Source organism: Danio aesculapii, chromosome 15 (genome assembly GCF_903798145.1).
Source record: "Danio aesculapii chromosome 15, fDanAes4.1, whole genome shotgun sequence".
Lineage (NCBI taxonomy): Eukaryota > Metazoa > Chordata > Actinopteri > Cypriniformes > Danionidae > Danio > Danio aesculapii.
This window is the reverse complement of record NC_079449.1, coordinates 7,531,421-7,558,270: the sequence shown is the minus strand read 5'-3', so window position 1 is coordinate 7,558,270 and position 26,850 is coordinate 7,531,421. Positions and strand designations below refer to the sequence as shown.

At 37.8% G+C, this 26,850-nt stretch overlaps 1 protein-coding gene across 3 annotated transcripts; it reads right to left on the bottom strand.

The window, feature by feature from the left end:
• Positions 1–403: 403 nt before the first annotated feature.
• LOC130242351 (NACHT, LRR and PYD domains-containing protein 3-like) lies at positions 404–26,850 on the bottom strand. 3 transcript variants are annotated; one of them, XM_056474434.1, is made up of 10 exons: positions 26,704–26,850; positions 25,359–25,440; positions 24,828–24,941; positions 20,934–21,047; positions 20,629–20,742; positions 17,084–18,889; positions 15,603–15,773; positions 3,564–3,734; positions 1,275–1,453; positions 404–1,059 (listed from the first exon to the last, which is right to left on the bottom strand). In XM_056474434.1, coding segments are annotated over exons 2-10 (2,721 nt in total). In that variant the 5' UTR covers positions 25,409–25,440; positions 26,704–26,850; the 3' UTR covers positions 404–1,057. The 3 variants fall into 3 exon arrangements, with proteins under 3 accessions (XP_056330409.1, XP_056330410.1, XP_056330412.1); XM_056474435.1 differs by lacking the exon at positions 26,704–26,850 and having other exon boundaries at positions 25,359–25,484; XM_056474437.1 differs by lacking the exons at positions 404–1,059; positions 1,275–1,453; positions 3,564–3,734 and having other exon boundaries at positions 15,633–15,723.

The window sequence follows — 26,850 nt, the reverse complement described above, 5'->3', positions numbered from 1 at the left end:
TAATGCGTGAATTATCTCAGACTGGTTTCTTGAACATGACAATGAGTTCACTGTACTCAAATGGCCTCCACAGTCACCAGAGCTCAAACACCTTAAGGATGTGGTGGAACGATAGATTCATGTCATGTACGTGCAGCCGACAAATCTGCAGTAACTCAGTGATGCTATCATGTCAATATGGACCAAAATCTCTGAAGAATATTTCCAGTACCATGTTGAATCGATGCCACAAAGGATTAAAGCAGTTTTGAAGGCAAAAGTGGGTCCAACCTGGTAAGTGGCAAGTGAGTGTGTAAAGACATTAAGACAAAGACTTCACTTTTAATAAACAGCATTTAGTAAAAACAAACAAACAAACAACAACAACAACAACAAAACACTGAAAATATTTATTTGTAGCCATCAGTAAAAACACGTCTTTCAATCAGCTCAACTTTCCAAAATATTTTAGTCTTCAATCAACTCCAAATCTTTGGAAACAGATATCTGTAGATATTTATCAAGTCTTCAACAGTGACTGATTCAGCTCGTGTGTCCAATGCGGCATCTTGTATAAACAATCTCATCATGTCTTGACTTATAAAATAAATTAGATTTTCTTCCTATTTCAGTTTTGTTGTGACCGTCAGGGATGTTTGTCATCAAGAAAAGTAGAGCGGGAACATTAATAGATGAGCATGTTAAATCTGCTAAATGATTACAGATCTCTTCTGTAGTTAAAATTTGGACTTTCTCTGAGTAAACCAAGTTTAAACTAAAAACATAAAAATAAAAATCTTATTTTTCTAATATTCATATTTACATCTAACATTCATATTTACATCATGTCAATGGCTTACTGATTACAATAGGAGTGTTTTATTTTTTTTCAATATAATCAATATCTGGACAATGTGAAAAATAATGAGTAATTTACATTCTTCTGGCCATTTGATATAAAAACAAGCCAGTGTTGTGCAGTTAGTGTGAGTCTGTGTGTCTTCAGTGTGTTTATTGTGTCTGTGACGTTTCTCTTTATTCACCATCGGCTGATCCTGAGCAAATTTAACACTGAGAATCCTGCAATAAACACACACACACACACACACACACACACACACACACACACACACACACACACACACACACACACACACACACACACACACACACGTTAGACAAATCAGATCAGCACATCCATTTCACAAAAACTCAAGCAGATAGATAAGGGTTTATTTCACACATGAGTTACTGAACTTCAACCAACTTGACAGTTTATATAAAAACATACTCACAAAAGAAAAATGTGTTCAGTTTAAAATGTGGGTTGTCCTTCATAACAGAGAACAGCTTCCCTGTGGATTTTGATAGTTTATTCCAGGACAGATCCAGATATCCCAGGTGTTCAGGGTTTGATATCAGAGCTGAAGCCAAAGCAACACAACCTTCATCTGTGAGACCACAATCAATCAACCTGTGGAGAGCAATGACACACTCTTCACTCTCTCAGATCACACCAGTTTAAAAGAGAATCAGTTATTACAGCACAAACTAGCAACACAAATATATTTATTTTTTTAATTATTGGACTGACGTCTAAAATTTCACAAAATATGACCATAAAATTAAAACATTATACATCTGATTCAGGCTGAATAAATAGTTGTTCATATCTGTGCAGTGTAAACGCAATTTTTTGTTCAAATTTCTCCTATGTTAAGTCCTTTATAATTAATGGCACTGTTTACAGCACTGATATTTATATCTGTAGCAATAACTATTTAAAAGGTTGAGATATATATAGCATCATTACTCTAGTCTTCAGTCACACAATTTTTCTATGATCATTATAATATGCTGATTTGTGGCTCAAAAAAAAAATTATTTTTATGAAAGTTGAATCAGTTTTGCTCTTTCATATTTAAAATATAATCAGCATTCAAAAGTACCATTGAAGATGTAAATTTACATTAATTCCTTTAGCAGACACTTTTGTCCAAAACAATTTAGTGATTCAACAAGAAGAGGCAATACACAAAAGAAATGCTAGTTATACAAAGTAGCTTGTTTGTGTTAAGAGAATTTATTGCTAGAGGTTTTTTTTTGAGAGAGAGAGAGAGAGAGAGAGATTTATTTTATAGAGAGAAAGTATTTTCTACAGGTGGTTCGTTAAGCCTAGCCATCTGTGTGCGGCACCCTCAGAATTTATAGTATTTTGGGTTGGTGAATGAAGAGGTGGTGGAGAGAAGAGAGTTTTCGTTTCGTTTTATTCATCAGGGTTCAGGTGATCAGGTGAAGGTTTAGGAAAGTGACTTAAAGCTTTTATGTGATGGTACCACCAGGCGGTGCTCACTTCCCAACTGGAGGGGATGTAGATCTACAGGAGCACGTGGAGGTAGGAGGGTGCAGCGCCAGTGGCTGTCCTGCAAGCAGGCATTAGTGATTTAAACTTGATCTGAGCTTTAACCGGTAACCAATGCAGTGGGATAAAGAGAGGTGTTACATGGGCTCTCACTGAAGACCAGACAAGCTGCAGCATTCTGGATGATCAGTAGAAGCAAGAGCGTAGGATGGGAGACCAGCTAGAAGAGCATTGCTTGAAATGACAAGAGCCTGGACTAAAAGTTGTGCAGCATGATCAGTTAAGAAGGGTCTAATCTGTTGGATATTGAACAATGCCTATCTGACAAGAAGTTCAGCTTTTGTTGTAAATAATATTTTGATTCATTAAAGTCACACCAAATGCATTAAGAAACAACTGTAATAGCATTGTTGAAAATATTGTCAAACAGTTGTAGTTATTTTGAACTTTGTTCATCAAAGGATCCTGAAAAGTGAAATATATTGCAGTTTCCACTAAAATATTAAGCAGAATAAAATGTTTCAAATGTTTTCAACAATCAACTCTCAGATGATCAAAATCATATGAATAATTCTTTATAAAACAAGTAAACAACTTTAGTCTGATAATGTAAGTGATGATAAAACACAAATCATTCATCAGTTTAATTACTGCAGTCAGCCAATGGCGCTTGACTAAAAGAGCTTTCAGTCTCTGAGATCTGAAAAACAAAAGGCCTGTCTGATACTGAAGAGATTACAATGAAATCAAACTGGCTGCAATGTTGATTTGTCAATCTTGTCCACTGTAAATCTCTAGATGAGAGCTCAGTGCTGCTGTGTGTTCAGCTCTATTAGCATAATAACACTGAGCTCATGTTGATTGTGTTTCTCCAACAGAAACAATAATGGATATCAGTTAAATCAGCCTGTCTGAGTCACAATCTGGACATCAACACCTCCTGTATCCTACTGTACATTTACTGTATTATTCCTGCTCTTCAGTCACAGACTGTTGGATAAAATGCCCACTGATGAATTAAAACACTCTTATAACTAAAATAAACTCACCATCCCATTCCTCCTTCATCAGCAATTTGTGTTTTTATCATTGCTTATTTCATAAAAACAGACAAAAAGAAAATAAATGTTGCAATAATGAAGAGCAGAGAAGCTGCAGAAAGAGACTCAACACTTCAGATACTTTACACTGTTACACATGTGAAAATCAAATATGATCTTACCACAGTTTCTCCAGTTGACAGAAAGGATCCTCTAGTAGAGCAGAGAAAAGAGTCACTGAATCTCCAAGTTTATTCTCAGACAAATTCAGTTCTCTCAGGTGTTCAGGGTTTGATATCAGAGCTGAAGCCAAAGCAGCACAACCTTCCTCTGTGAGACCACAATCACTCAACCTGTAGAGAACAATGACACTCTTCACTCTCTCACATCACATCAGTTTAACATGTAAAAATTACAGTTCATTCACTCATTAATGTAGCCTTTGCTGTGACACTCCTATATTTAACTCAGGTGCTGTCCATTTCTTCTGATCATCCTTGAGAGATGGTTCTAAACCTTCAGCTGCGGTCACACTTGGCTTTTCCTCCCATAGACTTCCATTCATACGCACACGAATACGTCAGACCGGAAATGCGGAGTCATGCGTTAAGTTTTGCAGGTTGCAGCAGTGCAAAGTTCAAGCTTGGTGAACTCTGACCTGCGAAATCTCGCCACTTGACTGCGTGAGACCAATCGAGGATCAAAACAGCACCTCTCTGGACAGAAATTTAAAACATGGACCAATGGCTGGCTTTTTTAAATGTCTAATCATCATGTTTAATCCCGCCCCTTTTCGCAGCGCCGCACGACAGAATTTCGCACACACAAAGCCCGGTGTGACCGTAGCTTAAAGCTGCGGTCACACTGAGCTTTTCCTCCCATAGACTTCCATTCATACGCACGCGAATGCGTCAGACCGGAAACGCAGGGTCATGCGTTAAATTTCGCATGTTGCTGCAGTGCAAAGTTCAAGCTTGGTGAACTCTGACCTGCGAAATCGCATCACTTGACTGCGTGAGACCCATCGAGGATCAAAACAGGACCTCTCTGGACAGAAATTTAAAACATGGAGCAATCACTTGCTTTTTTAATGTCTAATCATCTTGTTTAATCCCGCCCCTTTTCGCAGCGCCGCACGACAGAATTTCGCACACACAAAGCCCGGTGTGACCGTAGCTTTAAGGTGCGGTCACACTTGACTTTTCCTTCTATAGACTTCCATTCATACGCACGCGAATGCGTCAGACCGGAAACGCGGGGTCATGCGTCAAGCTTCGCATGTTGCTGCGGTGCAAAGTTCAAGCTTGGTGAACTCTAACCTGCGAAATCGCATCACTTGGCTGCATGAGACCAATCGAGGATCAAAACAGGGCCTCTCTGGACAGAAATTTAAAACATGGAGCGATCGCTCGCTTTTTTAATGTCTAATAAGCTTGTTTAATCCCGCCCCTTTTCGCAGCGCAGCACGACAGAATTTCGCACACACAAAGCCCGGTGTGACCGCACCTTCACACCGGGCTTTGTGTGTGCGAAATTCTGTCGTGCGGCGCTGCGAAAAGGGGCGGGATTAAACAAGATGATTAGACATTAAAAAAACGAGCGATAGCTCCATGTTTTAAATTTCTGTCCAGAGAGGTCCTGTTTTGATCCTCAATTGGTCTCATGCAGTCAAGTCATGCGATTTAGCAGGTCAGAGTTCACCAAGCTTGAACTTTGCACCGCAGCAACCTGCGAAATTTAACGCATGACCCCGCGTTTCCGGTCTGACGTATTCGCGTGCGTATGAATGGAAGTCTATGGGAAGAAAAGTCAAGTGTGACCGCACCTTAAAGCTATGGTCACACCAGCGTTTGTGTGTGCGAAATTCTGTCGTGTGGCGCTGCGAAAAGGGGCGGGATTAAACAAGATGATTAGACATTAATAAAGTGAGCGATTGCTCCATGTTTTACATTTTTGCCCAGAGAGGTCCTGTTTTGATCCTCAATTGCTCTCACGCAGTCAAGTGATGCGATTTAGCAGGTTAGAGTTCACTAAGCTTGAACTTTGCACCGCACCAACTTGCGAAACTCGACGCATGACCCCGCGTTTCCGGTCTGACGCATTCGCGTGCGTATAAAGCTACGGTCAAGGTGCGGTCACACTTGACTTTTCTTCCCATAGACTTCCATTCATACGCACGCGAATGCGTCAGACCGGAAACGCGGGGTCATGCGTCAAGCTTCGCATGTTGCTGCGGTGCAAAGTTCAAGCTTGGTGAACTCTAACCTGCGAAATCGCATCACTTGGCTGCATGAGACCAATCGAGGATCAAAACAGGGCCTCTCTGGACAGAAATTTAAAACATGGAGCGATCGCTCGCTTTTTTAATGTCTAATAAGCTTGTTTAATCCCGCCCCTTTTCGCAGCGCAGCACGACAGAATTTCGCACACACAAAGCCCGGTGTGACCGCACCTTCACACCGGGCTTTGTGTGTGCGAAATTCTGTCGTGCGGCGCTGCGAAAAGGGGCGGGATTAAACAAGATGATTAGACATTAAAAAAGCGAGTGATTGCTCCATGTTTTAAATTTCTGTCCAGAGAGGTCCTGTTTTGATCCTCGATGGGTCTCACGCAGTCAAGTGATGCGATTTCGCAGGTCAGAGTTCACCAAGCTTGAACTTTGCACTGCAGCAACATGCGAAATTTAACGCATGACCCTGCGTTTCCGGTCTGACGCATTCGCGTGCGTATGAATGGAAGTCTATGGGAGGAAAAGCTCAGTGTGACCGCAGCTTAAATGGAAGTCTATGGAAGGAAAAGTCAAGTGTGACCGCTCCTTTACCAGTGGGCCGGTCTGTTTTTTGGCCACGAGGGCCAGTGTCCCTAGCTGCCTGCACTCTCAGCAGTCGCACTTTTTTTTTTCATTCTTTTATTTATTTATTTATTTTAGCATACCCTCCCTTTTTATCCATTATTTTACCACAGCTCCACTCATTTTATTTCCTTGCAGCATCAGAATGCAACCCGCAGGTTAATTACGTAATTATCATTCGACTCCCCAGCAGCAACACCTTGCTTATCAGCAAAATCATTTGTTAAGAGATACGCAAGAGATGAAAAACCACACAAAGGTGGTGCTGAAACGGACAGAATTAAAGAAGCTTACAACAACAGATAAAGACGATGAAACGATCGGAAAGTTAACGTTAAGCTAGTTAGGAGCAGTGCGAAACAACAATGTCTGCAAACCACCGTTTATGTACCGAACTTTTTCTTGTACGGTAGCTCTTCATTAGCAGAAGCCTCTTGTCCAGTTTGCTGTCAACAGTGAACCAAGCACATGTCATGAGCCCAACACAATGGGCGGGTATGATTATCACTGAATATAAGAATTTGAAATATTAATATTAATGAATATTACACCTGCTTGATGAAAAATGCCAAGAGACAATTAATGAAATCAGGTGATTCACGACACTAATAAATCTGACTTAACTTAATCAGAAAGCTAAAAAGTGGGAAACAGATGAAGCCATATTTAGAAAGTAAGACTGTGGTTTAAAATGTCAGATAACAGTGCAGTACTTGTTTTATTCTTTTTTTTTAATGTTTAAGGACTGGATATCTGTAAACAATTTTGCACAGAATATATATCCAGATATTGCAGGAAAGGACATAATTGTGTTTTAAAGAATCGTGTTGGAAATTTAGCTACCCTTTAATGTTCTTATATTTATGAAAAAATATTTGAAGTTATAAAGCAGCCATTTCCTTAAAAAAGACATGATAGTGTCATTAGAAAATTCAATACATTTAATTTGAATCTTTATTTTATACATATAGCTTAATGTGTATATATTGATTTGATATTTTTTCATTTCAAGGTTTGGATATTTATGAGCACTAATTCTTACAGAAAATAGATTCTGATACTGTTAAACATTACATTGTGTAAATATTTACTGTGAAGTACTGAAGTGCAAATGACTTTATCTTAATATAGTCAGTCATGAACTGAAGTGGGCCGGTCTAAGGCTTGAAACTCCAGGGCTGAAAAGGAGTCCCAATCGGGCCCTACCTAGAGCTGGCTGTCTGGCCAAACTGAGCTATTGGGGGACAAGAGCTTTGGTGAGAGAGGTAAAGAAAAACCCAAAGATCACTGTGGCTGAGCTCCAGAGAAGCAGTCAGGAGATGGGAGAAAGGAAAGAAAGTCAACCATCACTGTAGCCCTCCACACCAGTTGGGGCCAGAGGCGCAAAAAGGGGGTATGCACTAAATGTGGCACATGGGGGAGGAGGGTGCCAATTGTGCCAAAACTATTTTTGAATTTAAAAGTTTCAAATAATCAAAATAAATATTTTTTGTTAATATTAATTTAGCATTTTATACGAGTATAATATTGTATTTTATTAAATAAAAAAATCATACCACCCCTCCCCCTCCGTTTACCATTTGATTGATCCATTGCAGCTGGATAAAAAATTAGAAAATAATATTTGGATTTAAAAAAAATTTCTTTATAATTTGTATAATGATTATAATGTTTCTTAAGCCTGTTAAAACTCTAAATCACTAAATTTAGTGAGTCTAAATCACATGCATTTGTTTCCATGTCTTTTTAACCAAAGAAGGCTCACGCAAATTTCAAAGGCAGATACTGGTAAGATCAGGGCCTGGTATGTGGACTTTGGGGGTTTTACGATGTGGTCACACGTTGATTGGTCAGTTTGAATGTTTCAGCATTTGGGCTTTAGTCACATGGTCAAGAAAGATACAAAATAGGTGGTAAAACACTGCTCTGCCTCTTTTCTGTCTCTGCGCTTTCCTGCTCTGCTCCCCTCCTCCTCTGGAGTCTATCTTCTCTGATTCTACTGCAATCAGGCCAACTTCTGGGCCTGCTCTCTTTGTTTCTCTCTCCTTCTACCTCTGGTAACTTTAATTTTACATTTAAGCTGGATACAATTATTTTCACATGTTTTTTTGATTTCATATTTTATAATTTTATACAGTTATTTGTAATTAATTCAGCTGTAACCATAGAGAATTATTGTCATTAAATCATTTCATTTTCAAGTATTTGTGAATTACTTTAGATTTATTTATTCATTACATATTTATTGCCACATCAGCAACTTGTGGCTATTTCGTGGCCAAATGGATATACATTAAAATATTACATGATAAAAACAAATTCATATTACACTAAAAAAGTGACTCAGACAAATATATAAAATATGAATAGATAAAATTCACACAAAAATTTACTCAAAGTTAAATATGATTTCTCAGTTCTATTTTTGATACAAAATGTAAAACTCTTCCTGGTGGTACCTTTTTAAAAATGTCCATCAGAGTGCTCTCCTTATAAAAATGTTGTCTAATGGAATTTAAACTTTAAAATTTTTCAATTTTAAAATTCCAACAAAATATGTTTGAAGGTAAGAGCAGTCTGGCAGTAATTATATTTAGGTGATTCTTCGTTATTTAATAAATATGAATGTGTCAACCTAGAATGTCCAATTCGACATCTGGCATAAAGCGTCTGATCATGCCTGGTCTCAAAATTATAATTTGCTAAATGTCTTTCATTTATTTTCAGGTTAATTTCATGTAATTTGTTGTTGATGCAGTTGTCCCATTCTCATTGCCATGTTTCGTTTATGTACAAATTGATGGTGGGTTTTAATTCCTTAGGCGGAATTAAACATACGATTACATTCAAGGAGATAGCCTGTTTTGCAGCTTCATCTGCCAGTTCATTTCTACGTAATTCCATATGATCTGGAATCCAACAGAAGATAATGTTGAACTTCTGATTTTCTAGTGTTGTCATTTTCTTTAAAATCATGGACATGGTGGGGCGATCACACTTAGAAGCTTCAAGTGCTTGAAGACAGGATTTGGAATCTGTGCAAATTAAAAAGTTACGATGCTGTGTCCTTTCCATTCGATCTAAAGCCATATTTATTGCGTAAGCTTCTGCTGTGTAAATCGAACTTTCTCCTGGAATCTGAGTACCAAAGACATCATCTTTAAACAGTACTGCTGCTGTTACTCCTTTGTCTGTTTTTGATCCATCTGTATATATGTGTTCATGATGAGGGAGACTGTCTGTTATTTGTTTGAATTCCTGTTTGTATTCATTTGGGTGAGTCAAGGACTTCTTCTGTTTGGTTAAGTTCCATAAGATTCTTATTTTTGTGTTGCACCAGGTGGGGTTTCATACGAATTCCAAAAGGACTGTTATAATTGGGTCCGTCTTCATAAAATTCTAAATATTCAGGGTGGAAAACTGATGGATAAGCTGGGTTACCTCTTTTTGATTTCAGTTTAACAGCATATTGGAGTGCTAATTTTAAACGTCGTCTTTCAAGGGATGGTTCTTTTGCTTCAATATATAAACTTTGAACAGGAGATGTTCTGAATGCTCCCAATGAGATTCGTAGTCCCGTGTGATGTACAGTGTCATCCATACACTATACTTCCATAATCCATTTGGGATCTGATCATGGTTCTATAAAGGGGAAGCATTGTAGTACAATCTGCACCTCGTTTTGTTGAGGTCAGAATTTGAAGGATATCAATTTTTTTTCAAGGTTTTTGTTTTTAGGAGTTTAATGTGTGGAATAAAGGAGAGCTTATTATCCACGGTGAGTCCAAGAAATTGAGTTTCCTTTACAATTTTTATAGGTTCTTCTTCCAAGAAGAGACTTGGTTCTGGGTGAAGAGAACGTAATTGACAAAAATGCAGGCATACAGTTTTTGATCTGGAGAACTTAAATCCATTTTTGACTGACCAGTCAAGCATTTTATTAATACAGAGTTGCAATTGTCTTTCAATAGTATTCAAGTTTCTTCCTCTGTAACAGATGCACAAATCATCCACATAAAGACTACAGAATACATTTAAACCAATAGCATTTACAATACTATTGATTTTGATGTTAAATAATGTCACTGATAATATACTTCCTTGTGGCACACTAAGGTCTTGAATATATTTATTTGACAGAGTTGTTCCTATCTGAACTCAAAAACACCTGTTTGTTAAAAAATAAGAGATAAAAACAGGTAGATGTTCTCTAAAACCTATTTCATACAAGTCTTTTAAAATGCCATATCTCCAAGTGGTGTCATAGGCTTTTTCCAAGTCAAAGAATATTGCTACAGTGTGTTCTTTTTTAATAAAACCATTTCGCACATAGGATTCTAGTCTTACAAGATGATCTGTTGTGCTTCTTCCTCTTCTGAATCCACACTGATAATTACTAACATTTTGGTCCTTCTCCAGTGACCATACAAGTCGATCATTTATCATTCTTTCCTTTGTTTTACACAGACAGATGGTAAGGGCTATGGGGCGGTAACTATTGGCATCTGAGTGGTCTTTACCTGGTTTAGGTATAGGTATGATTAAAGATTCTTTCCAACAAGATGGTACCTTTCCAAATGTCCATATATAGTTAAAAGTATTTAAAAGGAGATACAACACATCATAGGGTAAGTGCTTTAGAAACTGATAATGGATTTTATCAGGACCAACTGCAGTGTCTTTTGAATTTTTCAAAGCTTTTTGTAGTTCTTCAATTGTAAAGGATTTGTTGTATATTTCAGCATTATCAGAGGAAAAGTCAATGTGGTTTTGTTGTTGTTGTATTTGTATTATTTGGAATTGAGGAAGACAATTTTCTATGGATGAGTTTCTCCACATTGTTGGCAATTTCTTGTTCGGTACTTAGTTGGGTGCTACCACTATTTATGTGACATATTTGTGATCCACCTTCTTTGTTCTTTATTTTTCGGATCATATCCCAGATTTTCTTAGTTGGCGTCTGTGATGTTAAATTTGATATATATTGTTTCCAGCTCTGTTTCTTGGTTTCATTAATAGTCCTTCTTGCTTTTGATCTTAATATTTTCAATTTAATGAGGTTTTCATTCGTAGGATGTTTGTTAATTTTTTTTTGCCTTTTTCTGTTCTTTGATGATCTTTTTGTAGTGTTTGTTTGTGTTGTCCTTCCTCTTGATGAAACGTTTGGTTCCATTATCTGCCATTGATCTTCATCCATTTGAGTCTGGTTTGAAGCATTTTGGGTTTTCTTTTTATTCAATTTTAGTTTTTTTGTTCAGGCATTGAGGTTTATCATTATTTAACCAAGTCAAATCTGTTTGGCATTCTATAGAGTTCAAGGTTGGTTTTACCACAGATGCATGTGATCGTTTGAGTTTAAACATTGGGGATTCTTCAATCTTTCTTCTTGCTTCTGTATAGCTTACGTTCTCTGTACATTTAACTCTATGAATTTCTTTTTCTTTTATCCATACAGGGCACTCTTTTGATGAAGATGGATGGTCCGCTTTACAGTTGCTGCATTTTGCTGTTTTATTACAGCTTGGTCCATGTCCTTCTTCTCCACAGTTGGTACATAATGGTTTATTTTTACATCCTGCAGAACCATGTCTGAATTTTTGACAGTTGAAACATCTTAATGGATTTGGGATAAATGTGTTGACTGGTACACTCTGGTATCCCAAATGGATCTTTTCTCGTAGATGTGGTTTATTGAAAGTCATGAAAGTCATTAAAAGTTTATTGAAAGTTCACTAATTACAAGACACCGTCCCCCAGTATCGACAGCAATAAACATATTGCAAACGAGCTGAATATGTTCTACTGTAGGTTTGACACCTATGCCCAGACACCTCACACCCGCCCGGACCATCTCCCTACACAGCCATCAACACCACATCAACACAGCCCGGACCGTCTCCCTACACAGCCATCAACACCACATCAACACAGCCCGAACCATCTCCCTACACGGCCATCAATACCACATCAACACAGCCCGGACCATCGCCCTACACAGCCATCAACACCTCCAGCCATCTTCCTCTCCCCCCCTGCACTTCAGATCAGTGAGGATGATGTGCGTCAGATCTTCAGTAAACAGAAGAGAAGGAAAGCACCAGGGCCAGATGGTGTCTCACCAGCCTGTCTGAGAACCTGCGCTGACCAGCTGGCTCCCATTTTCTCACATATCTTCAATAGATCACTGGAACAGCGCAAAGTTCCATCCTTCTTTAAGCGCTCCACCATCATCCCAATCCCAAAGAAGCCAAAGATCACAGGACTCAATGACTACAGACCTGTGGCCTTAACATCTGTGGCCATGAAGTCATTCGAAAGACTGGTGCTAGCATATCTGAAGGACATCACTGGACCCCTGCTGGACCCCCTGCAGTTCGCCTATAGAGCAAACTGGTCTGTGGATGATGCAGTCAACATGGGACTGCATTATACCCTACAACATCTGGACAAACCAGGGAACTACGCAAGGATTCTGTTTGTGGACTTCAGTTCTGCCTTCAACACCATCGTCCCATCACTGCTCGAGTACAAACTGGCCCAGCTCTCTGTTCCTAGCTCTGTCTGTCAATGGATCACCAGCTTTCTGACAGATAGACAGCAGCTAGTCAGAATGGGCAAAATCACATCCGACAGCCGCACTATCAGCACTGGGGCCCCCCAGGGATGTGTTCTCTCCCCACTGCTCTTCTCCCTGTACACCAATGACTGCACTGCAAAAGACCCCTCCATCAAACTCATTAAGTTTGCAGACGACACTACTGTTATCGGCCTCATCCAGAACGGTGACAAGTCTGCATACAGACAAGAGGTGGAGCGGCTTGCGTTATGGTGCAGATACAACAACCTAGAGCTGAACACGCTCAAAACAGTGGAGATGATAGTGGACTTCAGGAGAAACCCCCCTGCACTCCCCCCACTCACCATCATGAACAGCACTGTGGCTGCAGTAGAGTCATTCAGGTGCCTGGGCACCACCATCTCTCAGGATCTGAAGTGGGATATTCATATAGACTCTATTGTGAAAAAAGCCCAGCAGAGACTGTACTTCCTTTGTCAGCTGAGGAAGTTCAACCTGCCACAGGAGCTACTCGTACAGTTCTACTCAGCTGTCATCCAATCCATATTCTGCACTTCAATCACCGTCTGGTTCGGCTCAGCTGCCAAAACCGACCTCCATAGACTACAGCGAATAGTCTGGACTGCTGAACGAATCACTGGCACAACCCTTCCTACACTTCAAGAACTGTACTCTTCCAGAGTGAGTAAAAGGGCTAGCAAAATCACTCTGGACGCCTCACACCCAGCACACTACCTGTTCGAACTGTTACCGTCTGGTCGGCGCTTCAGAGCACCAAGCACAAAAACAGCCAGACACAGAAAAAGTTTCTTTCCTCAGGCTGTCTACCTTATGAACAGTTAAATATTCCCCTACTGTGCAATAAATATGTGCAATACTTTCTCATACGCACTTGTACACAGCACCTTATAACCTGTATATTTATAACAATCTGTACATACAACTTAACATCCAGGTTTCTTGACTAACCGCATCTGTTTAATGTTTATCTTTTTTATTTTTAAATTTATTTTGTGTTGTCACTTTATGTACACTGGAAGCTTCTGTAGCCAAAACAAATTCCTTATGTGTGTGTGAAGCACACTTGGCAATAAAACTGATTCTGATTCTGATGATGTAGGTTCCAGTTTTGATAATCTGCTCTTTTCTCCTGATTGTAATTCTTTTTACATGAATTACACCCTGTTGCATTAATTCCATTTGGATCTCATCCATCTCTTGCAGCTCTCTCAAACGTATTACACCTTTACTACTGTTAAGGGAAGGATGATAGAAAGTCTTCATAGGTACATTGGCCAGCATATTCGCATGTATCAAGTTTTCCGCTTGAGTTTTTTTCAAACATTCAACTAGTATTAGTCCAGAGTTTTTTCACATCTTTAACTGTTCCTGCAATTCCAGCGATACCTTTTTTTATAGCAAAAGGTTATAGTTTTGTGAGATGCATTTCCGTTTGGGTTGATTCTAAAATTATGAATCTTTGCCATGTATCACCTTTTTAAGGAGTCATTCATGATGTGCAGCACCTGAAACTACGGATACTGGAAGCCTGTGCTGGTATTTCTCCTGCGGTGTTGTGAAGTGTGGGAGAAGAGGATTTTAAATTTTTTTTAAAAACACTTTAAGGTCAAAATTATTATCCCCCTTGAGCTATGTTTTTTTCGATAGTCTATGAAGCAAACAATCATTATATAATGATTGCCTAACTACCCTAACCTGCCTAGTCTCTTTAAGCTGTACAGAAGTGTCTTGAAAAATATATAGTTATTAAAAATATTATGTTTAGAAATGTGTTGAAAAAAACATTTAACATTTCTGTTAAACAGAAATATATATATATATATATATATATATATATATATATATATATATATATATATATATATATATATATATATATATATATATATATATATATATATATATGAAGAGTTTAGATGCAGGCAACGCAGTGGCGCAGTAGTTAGTGCTGTTGCCTCACAGCAAGAAGGTCGCTGGTTCGAGCTTCAGCTGGGTCAGTTGGCGTTTCTGTGTGGAGTTTGCATGTTCTCCCTGCGTTCGTGTGGGTTTCCTCTGGGTGCTCCGGTTTCCCCCACAGTCCAAAGACATGCGGTACAGGTGAATTGGGTAGGCAAAATTTTCTGCAGTGTATAAGTGTGAATGAGTGTGTATGGATGTTTTCCAGAGATAGGTTGCAGCTGGAAGGGCATCCGTTGCGTAAAACATATGCTGGATAAGTTGGCAGCTCATTCTGCTGTGGCGACCCCGCATTAATAAAGAGACTAAGCCGAAAAGAAAATGAATAAATGAATGAAGTTTAGATGCAAAAACCTCTAAATGCCATCTGAAATTTTCCTCTAAAATTATCATTTTTATAGGTCTCCTGTCTGTATGTTCAGTAATATCACTTTTATGGCAAAGAATAAGTCCTTTTCCTGATCTTGAAAGTAAAATATCTCAACATAAACAAAGAATTAAAAAAAAGATATAAATAAAAAATAAAACAAATAAGACTTTCTCCAGAAGAAAAAATATTATCAGTCATACTGTGAAAATGTCCTTGCTCTGCTAAACATCATATGGGAAATATTTAAAACAGAAAACACAATTCAAAAGCTAATAATTCTTCAACTGTAAATACCCAAACCAGTATAAATGTGTTCACTTTATAACAAAGACAGTTATGAGATTTATTTTTTAAATAAATATGTTGTGGTAAATAAGGAGACAAAATGTAAAGCTCTCACAGATACATCAGACTGTTTCACATGTGTGAGTCAAATATGATCTTACCCCAGTTTCTCCAGTTTACAGTGAGGATCCTCCAGAAGAGCAGTAAGAAGAGTCACTGAATCTCTTAGTTTATTTTCAGACAGATTCAGTTCTCTCAGGTGTTCAGGGTTTGATCTCAGAGCTGAAACCAAAACAGCACAACCTTCATCTGTGAGACCACAATTACTCAACCTGTAAAGAACAATGACACACTCTTCACTCTCTCACATCACATCTGTTTATCATGTACAAAATCACAGTTCAAAACACAATAATTATGTCTACATTTCAACTTGAAATCAGTTTGTTCTGATCTGTATGACTTAAAGGGCACCTATTTACCCCTTTTTCAAGTTTTAAGATAAGTCTTTTGTGTCTCCTGAATGTGTCTGTAAAGTTTCAGCTCAAAACAAGGAAGCAGATCTCACGTACATTTTGTAAGAAATACTACCGTTAGAACTTTCCTAATGATTATTTGATGTGGAGTTAACTAAAGTCTTTCGGTGAGTCACACACAGTATCATTACAGAGTTCACGCACTCACAGAGTGGACACACACTACACACACAGAGAGCATGTGCGTTTAACACTGTTTTTGTATGGCAAATGTAACAGGATACATGTTAATATCCACTGCTGTATGGACATCAGTTATGTTAATGTACAATAATAAACCTGATTTAATGTCCACAAACCAGGATTGAAGCGTCTTCTTTTACAATTGTACTGACATGTGGCTGTGGTGATGAAGACAGTAAAATCGCTGTAATTCATTACAAACATGCACCGTTTTTAAGACGTTGTAAACTTGTAAAACTCATTCTTGGTCACATTTAATGATGATTGATGATCACAGAGAGCTGAATAGATCTTTTTTCCAGTTGCTTTGCGCACATCCTGTCTTGTTGATATGATTATGCGTTACTACGAAGACATGTTAATACATCAAAAAGGGACTTGTTGACTTTATATCAGCCCAATATGACTGTGGACACACTATAACTAGACACAGTTCTGTCCAAACAGCTTACAAAAGATGATTTTAGTAATAGGTGCCCTTTAATCTACCAGCTGTTGAACAGTTATAAAAATGAAGTCAATATTTAATCAAATATTACTTGTTTATGAATTTACTTGGCATTGCTAACCTAATAACTAACCTAACAAGAAACATGACAAGCAAAATGAAGAAAAGACTCAAATTCATAACGACTAAGTGTTATAAAGGTCCATGCAGTGCAGCTTGTAATCACTGTAAAGCTTCTGTATGCACAGACATTGTCAGAAACAGCAGATGAGTAATGTGGATTTAATGTTCACTACATCAGAATTTATTCAGCAACTGATTATCCATCGACCATTATTAAATCTGAGTCAATAAACAACTTGAGTGAGTGTAAAAAATGAAAGGGTTTATTTTGGCTCTTCCATTACTTGTTTCTGATGTGATACTTTAAAATGTGGATTAAAACAGGGATGAAAACAGAGCTGGTAATACTTACTGGACTGATCTGCATTCTCTAATCACAGGCAGCAGCTTCTTAAAAATGAACAGTTTTTCAGTTTTATTGTTTCCAGCAACAAATTCATTAATATCAAACTCCTCCAGCTTCTTCTCTGATGTCAACAACACAAAAACTACAGCTGACCACTGAGATGAAGAGAGTTTGGCTTCATTTAATGTTCCAGACTTCAGATACTGCTGTATTTCCTCCTCTAGTGAATGATCACCCAGTTCATTCAGACAGTGAAACAGATTGATGGATTTCTCTGGAGAGTCGATGGTCCTGATCTTCTTCTTGATGTACTCGACTGTTTTATTATTCTGGATTGATTTGCTTTTCATTTTCATTAGTCCTTGTAGGAGAATCTGATGAGACTCCACTGACTGACCCAGAAGAAACCGCAGGAAAAGATCCAGATGGCCATTTTTACATTGTAGAGCCTCATTTACAGCTCGCTGATGCAGCTCAGATAATGGAACAGGTTGTGAGGAATTTAAGTACAGATAGTCCCTAACTTTAGACCACAAATTCTGTTTGTTAATTTCCTCAAACTCATATCTGTTGTGGTTTATACAGGAGAGGTGCACATATAGAGCTGCTAGATGTTCTTGAATGCTCAGATGAACGAAGCTGAAGACTTTCCCCTGATACAAGCCAAACTCCTCTCTGAAGATCTGAGTGCACAATCCTGAGTAAACTGAAGCTTCTGCCACATCAATGCCACACTCTCTCAGGTCTTCCTCATAGAAGATTAGATTGCCTTTCATGAGCTGCTGAAAAGCCACTTTCCCCAGTTTGAGGATCATGTCTTCATCCGTCACCTTCTCCTCATAGTCCTTCTGATGTTTGTTGTTGGTCTGCAGGATTAGGAAGTGTGTGTACATCTGAGTGAGAGTCTTGGGGATCTCTGCAGTCTCTGCTTCACTCAACATCTTCTCCAGAACAGTGGCTGAGATCCAGCAGAACACTGGGATGTGGCACATGATGTAGAGGCTCCTGGAGGACTTCAGGTGTGAGATGATTGTATTGGCCAGACTCTGATCACTAATTCTCTTGCTGAAGTATTCCTCCTTCTGAGGGTCATTGAAGCCTCGTACCTCTGTCACTCGATGGACACACTCAGAGGGGACGAGATCTGCTGCTGCTGGTCTGGAGGTGATCCAGATGAGAGCAGAGGGAAGCAGATTCCCCACAATCAGGTTCGTCAGCAGCACGTCCACTGAGGCGGATTCACTGACGTCACACAACCTCACAGCACTCTGAAAATCCAGAGACAGACGACACTCGTCCAGACCATCAAAGATAAACAGCACTTTATATTTGTCACTGGATATTTCCATTTCTTTAGTTTGAGGGAAAAAGAGCTGAAGAAGATCTGACAGACTGAGTGTTTTGTCCTTCATCAGATTGATCTCTCTGAACGGAAGTGGAAATATGAGCTGGACGTCCTGATTCTCCTTCTGTTCAGCCCAGTCCAGGATGAACTTCTGCACAGAGACTGTTTTTCCAATGCCAGCGACTCCCTTCGTCAGCACAGTTCTGATGGCTTTGTTTTGTCCAGGTAAAGGTGTAAAGATGTCTCTGCATTTGATCGCTGTGTCCTCTGTTGCTGATCTCCTGGATTGTGTCTCAATCTGTCTCACCTCATGCTCATGACTGATCTCTCCACTCTCACTCTCTGTGATGTAGAGCTCTGTGTAGATTTCATTCAGGAGTGTTGGGTTTCCCTGCTCCGCTGTTCCCTCATACAGACACTCAAACTTCTTCAGCAGATTTGATCTAAAAGCGTTGATAAGATTTTGTCTGGAAAATACCACATTACAACATGAGTTAGTAAGCATTTTATCTACTAATGAACTACAACAAATACAATCATATTCTCATTTTCAGAAAATTACATTCTCTGTCATAAATAAAAGCTTATTTCAAACAACAGTAAATTGTTGATGTGGGATTGGATGTTCGCAAGACCTTTCTAATGAGCATTTCTAAAAATGTTTTTAAGACAATCTCAAATTTGTTCTTAAGAACATTTTTTTCTTATAAAAATTTAAATCAAGTATAGCTACAACACATTCACAATCTCTACATTTTAATATTTTATATTTATTATCCTGTTTAAAAAGTAGCAAGCACATCCCCCGGACGAGTTCTTCAATGTAAGCATCAAAAGTCAATTTTGCTCACAGGAAAGAGTAAACTGTTCATCTGTGGTAAAATCAGTTGATTGGACATGATTTGAAAAGGCATACACCTGTCTATATAAGGTCCCAGGGTTGACAATGCATGTCAAAGCACAAACCAAGCATGAAGACAAAGGAATTGTCTGTAGACCTCCGAGGCAGGATTGTCAGCACAGCGGTCTCCATCATCCGTAAGTGGAAGATGTTTGGAACCACCAGGACTCTTCCTAGAGCTGGCCAGCCATCTAAGCTAAGTGATCAAGGGAGAAAGGCCTTAGTCAGAGTGGTGATCAATAACCTGATGGTCACTCTGTCTGAGCTCCAGCGTTCTTCTGTGGAGAGAGGAGAACCTTACAGAAGGACAACCATCTGTGCAGCAATCCACCAATCAGGCCTGTATGGTAGAGTGGCCAGACAAAAGCCACTCTCCACCTAGAATTTGCCAAAAGGCATCTGAAGGACTCTCAGACCATCAGAAACAAAACTCTCTGGTCTGATGAGGCTAAAATGGAACTGAAGTGAATGCCAGGCGTCGTTTGGAGTTTGGAGAAATCTAGGCACAGCTCATCATCAGGCATCAGGTGGTGGCAGCATCATGCTGTGGGGATGTTTTTCAGCAGCAGGAACTGGAAGACTAGTCAGGATAGAGGGAAAGATGAATACAGCAATGCACAGAGACATCCTGAATGAAAACCTGCTTTAGAGTGCTCTTGACCTCAGACTGGGGCGACGGTTCATCTTCCAGCAGGACAATGACCCAAAGCACACTTATATCAATGGAGTGGCTTCACAACAACTCTGTGAACGTCCTTGAGTAGCCCAGACCTAAATCCTATTGAACATCTCTGGAGAGATCTGAAAATGGCTGTACACTGTCGCTTCCCATCCAACCTGATAGAGCTTGAGAGGTACTGCAAAGAGGAATGGGCAAAAACTCCCAAAGACAGGTGTGCCAAGCTTGTGGCATCATATTCAAAAAGACTTGAGGCTGTAACTTCTGACAAAGGTGCATCAACAAAGTATTGAGCAAAGGCTGTGAATACTAATGTACATGTGATTTCTCAGGTTTTTATTTTTTAATAAATTTGCAACAATTAAAAAAAAATCTTTTTTTCTACATGGTCATTATGGTGTATTGTATGGAGAATTTTGAGGAAATAAATGAATTTAATCCATTTTGGAATAAGGCTGTAACATAAACAAATGTGGAAACAGTGAAGCACTATGAATACTTTCCAGATGCACTGTATATGTTAAAATATTAGAAAACAATAAAAAAATATAGAGATAACATAATATATAACATAAAAATACTGTAACAAATAAGTTTCTATAGTATCTTTAGTAGAACTCGTATACCTAAGATTAGTCTGTTTCTCTCTACATTTAAAATGTACTGGATGACCCATAGACCCGTCACTCCTCATAGACACACAGCTGAGCTCTGGATCTGATCTCTTCTGATGAAACGAACTATAACACAGTTAGATCAAAGTTAGTGGTTTGATATTGATATTGTTTAACATTCAAACTATTTGTCCATGTGTAAGAAATATAACATGCACAAAAAAAATCAATTACCTAGATAAAATGATATCACAAACATAACACAAATACACTGAAATATAGAAGTTTCTATGGTATCTTATGTTGAAATCTTATACCTGAGATCAGTCTGTGTATCTCCACTGTTAAAATGTACTGGATGACCCATAGACCCGTCACTCCTCAAAGACACACAGCTGAACTCTGGCTTTGATCGCTTCGGATGAACTGAACTATAACATAGATTGAAGTTAGTGGTTTGAAATTATTAGAGTTTAACATTAATTTTTCTTAAAAAAAAAACCCCAAAAAACAGTTTTTTGTTACAATATATTAATACGAAACAAATAAATTATGTTAATGTGGTCCAGGCTCTGATTTTTTTTTTTTTTTTGTTCTTTATAAAAACACTTTACCAATGTACAAACCCTATCATTGTCCTTGTTCTCAGCCTAATTAAACCTACAGCTTTAAAAGCTTTATTATGCCCTGTCATATTTTTATGAGTGAAAATGCACATTTCTGGTAGAATGTACCTTCGGCTTGTTAATTACGTAGTTATGTTTTGGATGATGGCATTTGTCTGAAGTTATACGGGTACAAACCAACAAAATGAAACAATAACCAATCAGAAGCAATCCTGACATAAGGTATAGAAGCAATGGGGCAGCACAAAGTGAAATGGATTTGGACAACAGAGACGGAGGATCAGCTTGTTGATTTGTGACAATACTTCCCAGCAAGCATTTTTTTGTTTTTAAAATATGTCTAATAGGCATCTAAACATAGTCGTCTTGGTTAAAACAAGGCTAAATTTGGGCTGTCAGTGAAAATCTAATAGACATCTAAAAATAGGCTAAAACTAGACTAGACATCAATTAACCAGAAATGAATGACTACGCATATAAAGTCTGACTTATCTTTCTATTTGATGATTAGTCTAGTTTTGGGCTGTTCTTAGATGTCTTTTAGATTTTCACTGACAGCCCATGTTTAGCCTTGTTTTAGCCAAGCTATCTACATTTAGATGACTATTAGAGGTCTATTAAACACAATTTTTTGCCAGGGATCTGTGAATAATTATGTACACTGTAAAAAATGCTGGGTTCCACAAAATTCCTCCATGTTTTCCCAACACAAACCGATAATGTTAACTAAATTGTTTTTACAAATGTAAGTGGATTGAACAAAAAAACAATTCAATGGAGTATAGCAATTATTATATTTCCATGAAATGCAAGATTTCCCCATTTGAGACTATGGTTGACAATCAGAAAATGATGAAATCAACTATTTATTGTCCTCATGTTTGCGGTCTCTGACATTTTAAAAATCTTATAAAATAATCTCTTAGTGTGTATCCCGAATTAGTTATATTTTGTAGTATAAAAGATGGTCTTCTTGCATGAACTCTGTTTGCTTTGATTTGCCTGATGCAAATGAACAAAGCCGCCAGCAGTTTTGCATTTTAGACAAATAAAAAGCTGAATATTTCTCACATGACAATTCACTGCGATGGTGACACCTCAGACGAGGTGAACCAGTGTTGATGAAAAGCATTGGCCTCAAAGTACAAACCAATAACAATCAGGGGCCCCATAACACGCGTGAACTTCGCTGGCAATTGAAAGTGTGAGAGAGGGAAGCTGAAGAGTGTGAATGAGAAATGTATTTTATAACATCCTCGTTTTGGTAGACATCTTCAAACATTCAGCCCAAATGCTCCGGAGAGACCTAAACCATATAAATTTTTCCCCAGGCTCTATGACACGTAATAGGTGATTCCCCTTTTCTTTAAGGATGTTGCATATTATTATGATCTTATGTAAAGGAAAGTGTTAAGTGTTCAGCACATAAGAGCAATTACTTGATTACAGAAAAGGTCGTTTCCGCTTTTACTCACCCAAAAAATGCTCTATTTGCACAATTTGATTAATATCATCATATCCAAATACTTTAAAAATAATATTTTAAACCTCCTCCGTTGTTTATTGTTTTTAGAAAATATTTAAAATCTTATTTTTTCAGATAGGCCTTTGTATGAATGTATGTATGGCTTAAAACGTTACACAAGTTTATACACCTTTTAAACAAAACCTTTACTGGCTGCTGTGTCTTTAATATGGTGTAAAGATTATTATGCGTAATTGAAACAGCAAGGAGGACGCAGCAAAGAAAAGTCACTTATAAATTAAAACTTTTTTATTTTATACAACATCCTTACATTTAAAAGAGAAACATAAGTGGAGAGAGATTAGACTCAATAATAATTCACGCAAAAGACACGATGTACACATGCGTAGCCAAATTCACGTACGTAAAATATTTATTTATACTTACAAAAACAATTCACATGCACAAAATAAAAATACATTTTCATAAAATACGTTTCACAAATGCAAAACACCATTTGCAAATATATAAGAGTGTACAAAAAGTTTTGAATGTTTAAAATTCACGAGTTCATCCTGAATGAGAATGTGCAAATCCTCTCTCACGTACGACTCACCCTGAATACGAGTGTGTGCATTTTTGAGACTTTCCTGCCAGCACACACCTCCCACGTGAGTCACTCGTGCCCTGTAGCCAATAAGATGCGAGCTTACATGTTGGTTAGAGGAACAGACTGCGCAAAGGGAGCGCAGAGTGGTTGACATCGAGTACAGCTCTCATCTGATTGGCTGAGCGGTACGAGTTGCCCGTTTCTGGCAGGAAAGTCTCAAAAATGCACACACTGGTATTCAGGGTGAGTCGTACGTGAGAGAGGATTTGCACATTCTCATTCAGGATGAACTCGTGAATTTTAAACATTCAAAACTTTTTGTACACTCTTATATATTTGCAAATGGTGTTTTGCATTTGTGAAACGTATTTTATGAAAATGTATTTTTATTTTGTGCATGTGAATTGTTTTTGTAAGTATAAATAAATATTTTACGTACGTGAATTTGGCTACGCATGTGTACATCGTGTCTTGCGTGAATTATTATTGAGTCTAATCTCTCTCCATACATAAGGGCGATTATAAGCAAAAGACCCCTAGCCTATAAGGTGTTTTATGGAATAGCCTATCTCAAACTGACCAGCTATATGTTTTCTTTCCCTTATTTATTTATTTATTTATTTATTTGTTTGTCACATATACTCGTGTGCGATCGAAAAACTAGTGTATTGACTGAATGCCATCTTTACCAGACTCGGGCAAAGTCGGCCTCTCCTTTCACTCCACCCCAAAGCCCCAGCTGGCCCTCTTTGGCCCAAGGTATTTGGCGGGCCAAAAACAGGCCGGCCACTGGCCCTGAGAAAACCCCGCTTTGGCCAGATCAGGCCCCGGAAGTGACAGCGGACACGCGACTGGCCATGGCTCGCTCGCTTTAGGCGCTGTGGAAACACGGCATTGACTGCTAGTCACAGAGAGCTATTTCGTGGTGCGACGGTTGCAGGGAGTGGTAAACTCTTGGATTACCCTACCCCTCCAGCTGACAACCAAACTTTATTATTGTCCACATGTCCATGTATGCTTGCAACTTTTGAGAGTTTGAGCGTGTAGAAGAGGCCTGCCTATTTATTTTGTTTACTTTTGACTGTATGTATAGGGAGAAATGCAAGCTACCAGTATTTTTCTTTAAAGACCTACAGGTAATTTAGTTTATTTACTTTGCAGATTATTTTGTTTGTTATTTTGGCCAGTGGCCACCCTCAAGTGATGCTCATATAAATTGTTACTTTTTTCTACAATAAATCTATTAAATTACTCTCAACGGAGTGTCCGTATTTGGTTGTCGACCGAAGAGGTTATTTTTTGTTTGTTTGTTTCCCTTGGGAAATCCACCACCCACAACTTTATCTCATTTGTAATGCCCATAGTTGTTTTCCCCTAGACTTAGGGCGTAATACTGTGTGAAAAATATAAAACGCCAAAAAATAAATTATATGTATAAAATGATATCACACATATAACACAAAAACACTTTAACATAAAAGTTTCTATATATTCTGTAGAAATCTTATACCTGAGATCAATCTTGGTATCTCCACTGTTAAAATGTACTGGATGACCCATAGACCCGTCACTCCTCAAAGACACACAGCTGGGCTCTGGATCTGATCTCTCCTGATGAAGTGAACTATAACGCAGTTAGATTGAAGTTAGTAGTTTGATATTAATACGGTTAATAAATATATATATACACACACACACACACACAGACACACACACACACACATATATATATATATATATATATATATATATATATATATATATATATATATATATATATATATATATATAAACATATAAACATGTATATATTTTAAAAAACACTTTGCTTTTTTGTTTTGTTTTCTTACAATATACGTTGATACAAAATGTAACTATTAAGCTATTTTAGTGAGATATAAAATGCAGAAAAAATTATTATATGAATAAAATGATATAACAGATATAACGTTAAAATGGCAATAAAGGTTTCAATGGAATCTTCTGTAAAAATCTTATACCTGAGGTCATACGTGTATCTCTATATAGATTATCACTGTACCTGAATCCTGGAGAATAATCCTCATTGTTAGTTGTTTTAGTGTCTTCCATGATGAAACTAAATCTGATTTACCGCACTGACTCTGGATTTAAGAGACAAACACAATAATTCAGCTGAACGAATCCTGTGAATGTAAACAGTATATTGGCAGAAATACTACCAGAGGAACCACAATATGCCAACAATGCATACACACATTTAAACACACATACATGTATTTCAGGAAATATTTGGCCTTTTCAAAAGCAAGCAAAGGAAGTTTTAAAGAGATAGTTCACCCAAAAATGATAATTACCTCATCATTGACTCTCTCATGTTTTAAATCTTCAAAAGTTTCTTCTGTTAAACACAAAGGAAAAAATGTGAAGAATGCTGGGACCCATTGACTTTAATAGTAGGAAAAACATTACTGAAAGTCAGTGGGTGCAGGACACCAGCATTCTACAAAAATATTTATTTTGTGTTTAACAGAAGAAAGAAACTCAAAATAGATTTTTGTGAAGTGAAAGGGGTGTAAATGATCATGAGAATTTTCATTTTTGGGTAAACTATCCTTTTAAAAGCAGAAGACCAAAAGCAGCCCTACGCGACTTGTCTTATAAAAAAAACATAACAATGTAACATATAAATAAGTTATTATTATTATATAAAAGCAATTATTAAACTCACTGATGCTGATACAGAAAATATCAATGTCATTTAAAATGATTATTTATGCCCTTTAAAAGTTAAAGCGAAGACATCTCTGTCACGCTCTCTCTTTGTGGACTCACAATCAGCTTTAGTTTTCAGGTCTTTTGATCAGAAATGTAAACATCATCCACCTTTTGTATCAAGTAGCTAAATGTAGGCTAAACTTATGGCTTAGCTTTAATAAAGTGAAATACTGTGATACTTCAAGCAGTAGAATCTTGCTAGAAACTTCATTTTCACAAGCTCATACGCACTTATTATTTTGTTCTACTTCCCTGTCTGAAAGACTGATGGTGGCTGGGAACCATATTCAATAGTAGAAAAATTTTATGAAAGTCAATGGGTCAATCACCTAGCATTTTTCACAAATTCTTCTTCCGTGTTGAACAGAGGAAAGAAACTCTAATAGATTTGAAAGTGAAGTTTGAGTAAATATTGACATAATCTTCATCTTTGGGTAAACTATCCCTTTAAAAAACAGCAGAAGACCAAAAGCAGCCCAAACTGACACGTCAAACACATCTTAATAAAATAAACATTAAAAAAATCTTACTCGATGATGATACTCATTCAGTATATATAATGCCATTTTAAAGGATTATTAACACCCTTCTGGCACTTCATATCTCTCTCTCTCTCTCTGAGTACTCACCTTAAACAGCCTTTTCAGACATCCGCCTTTTCTATCAAGTAGCTACACATATAGGCTAAACTCATGGCTTAGCTTTTATAGTACTGTGATAATCCATGCAGTAGAATCTTGGTGTTAAAATGCTAAAACATTATTGCTGAACTTCAT

What these genes read in the sequence shown, in the direction of transcription:
- LOC130242351 (XM_056474434.1), bottom strand. Translation starts at nt 25,408, where the DNA reads ATGGAAGACACTAAAACAACTAACAATGAGGATTATTCTCCAGGATTC. An exon ending in AGAGAATGCAGATCAGTCCA is followed by an intron (nt 15,774 to 17,083) that starts GTAAGTATTACC and finishes TGTTCTTTACAG; the next exon opens with GTTGAGTAATTGTGGTCTCA. An exon ending in TGTAAACTGGAGAAACTGGG is followed by an intron (nt 3,735 to 15,602) that starts GTAAGATCATAT and finishes TGTTCTCTACAG; the next exon opens with GTTGAGTGATTGTGGTCTCA.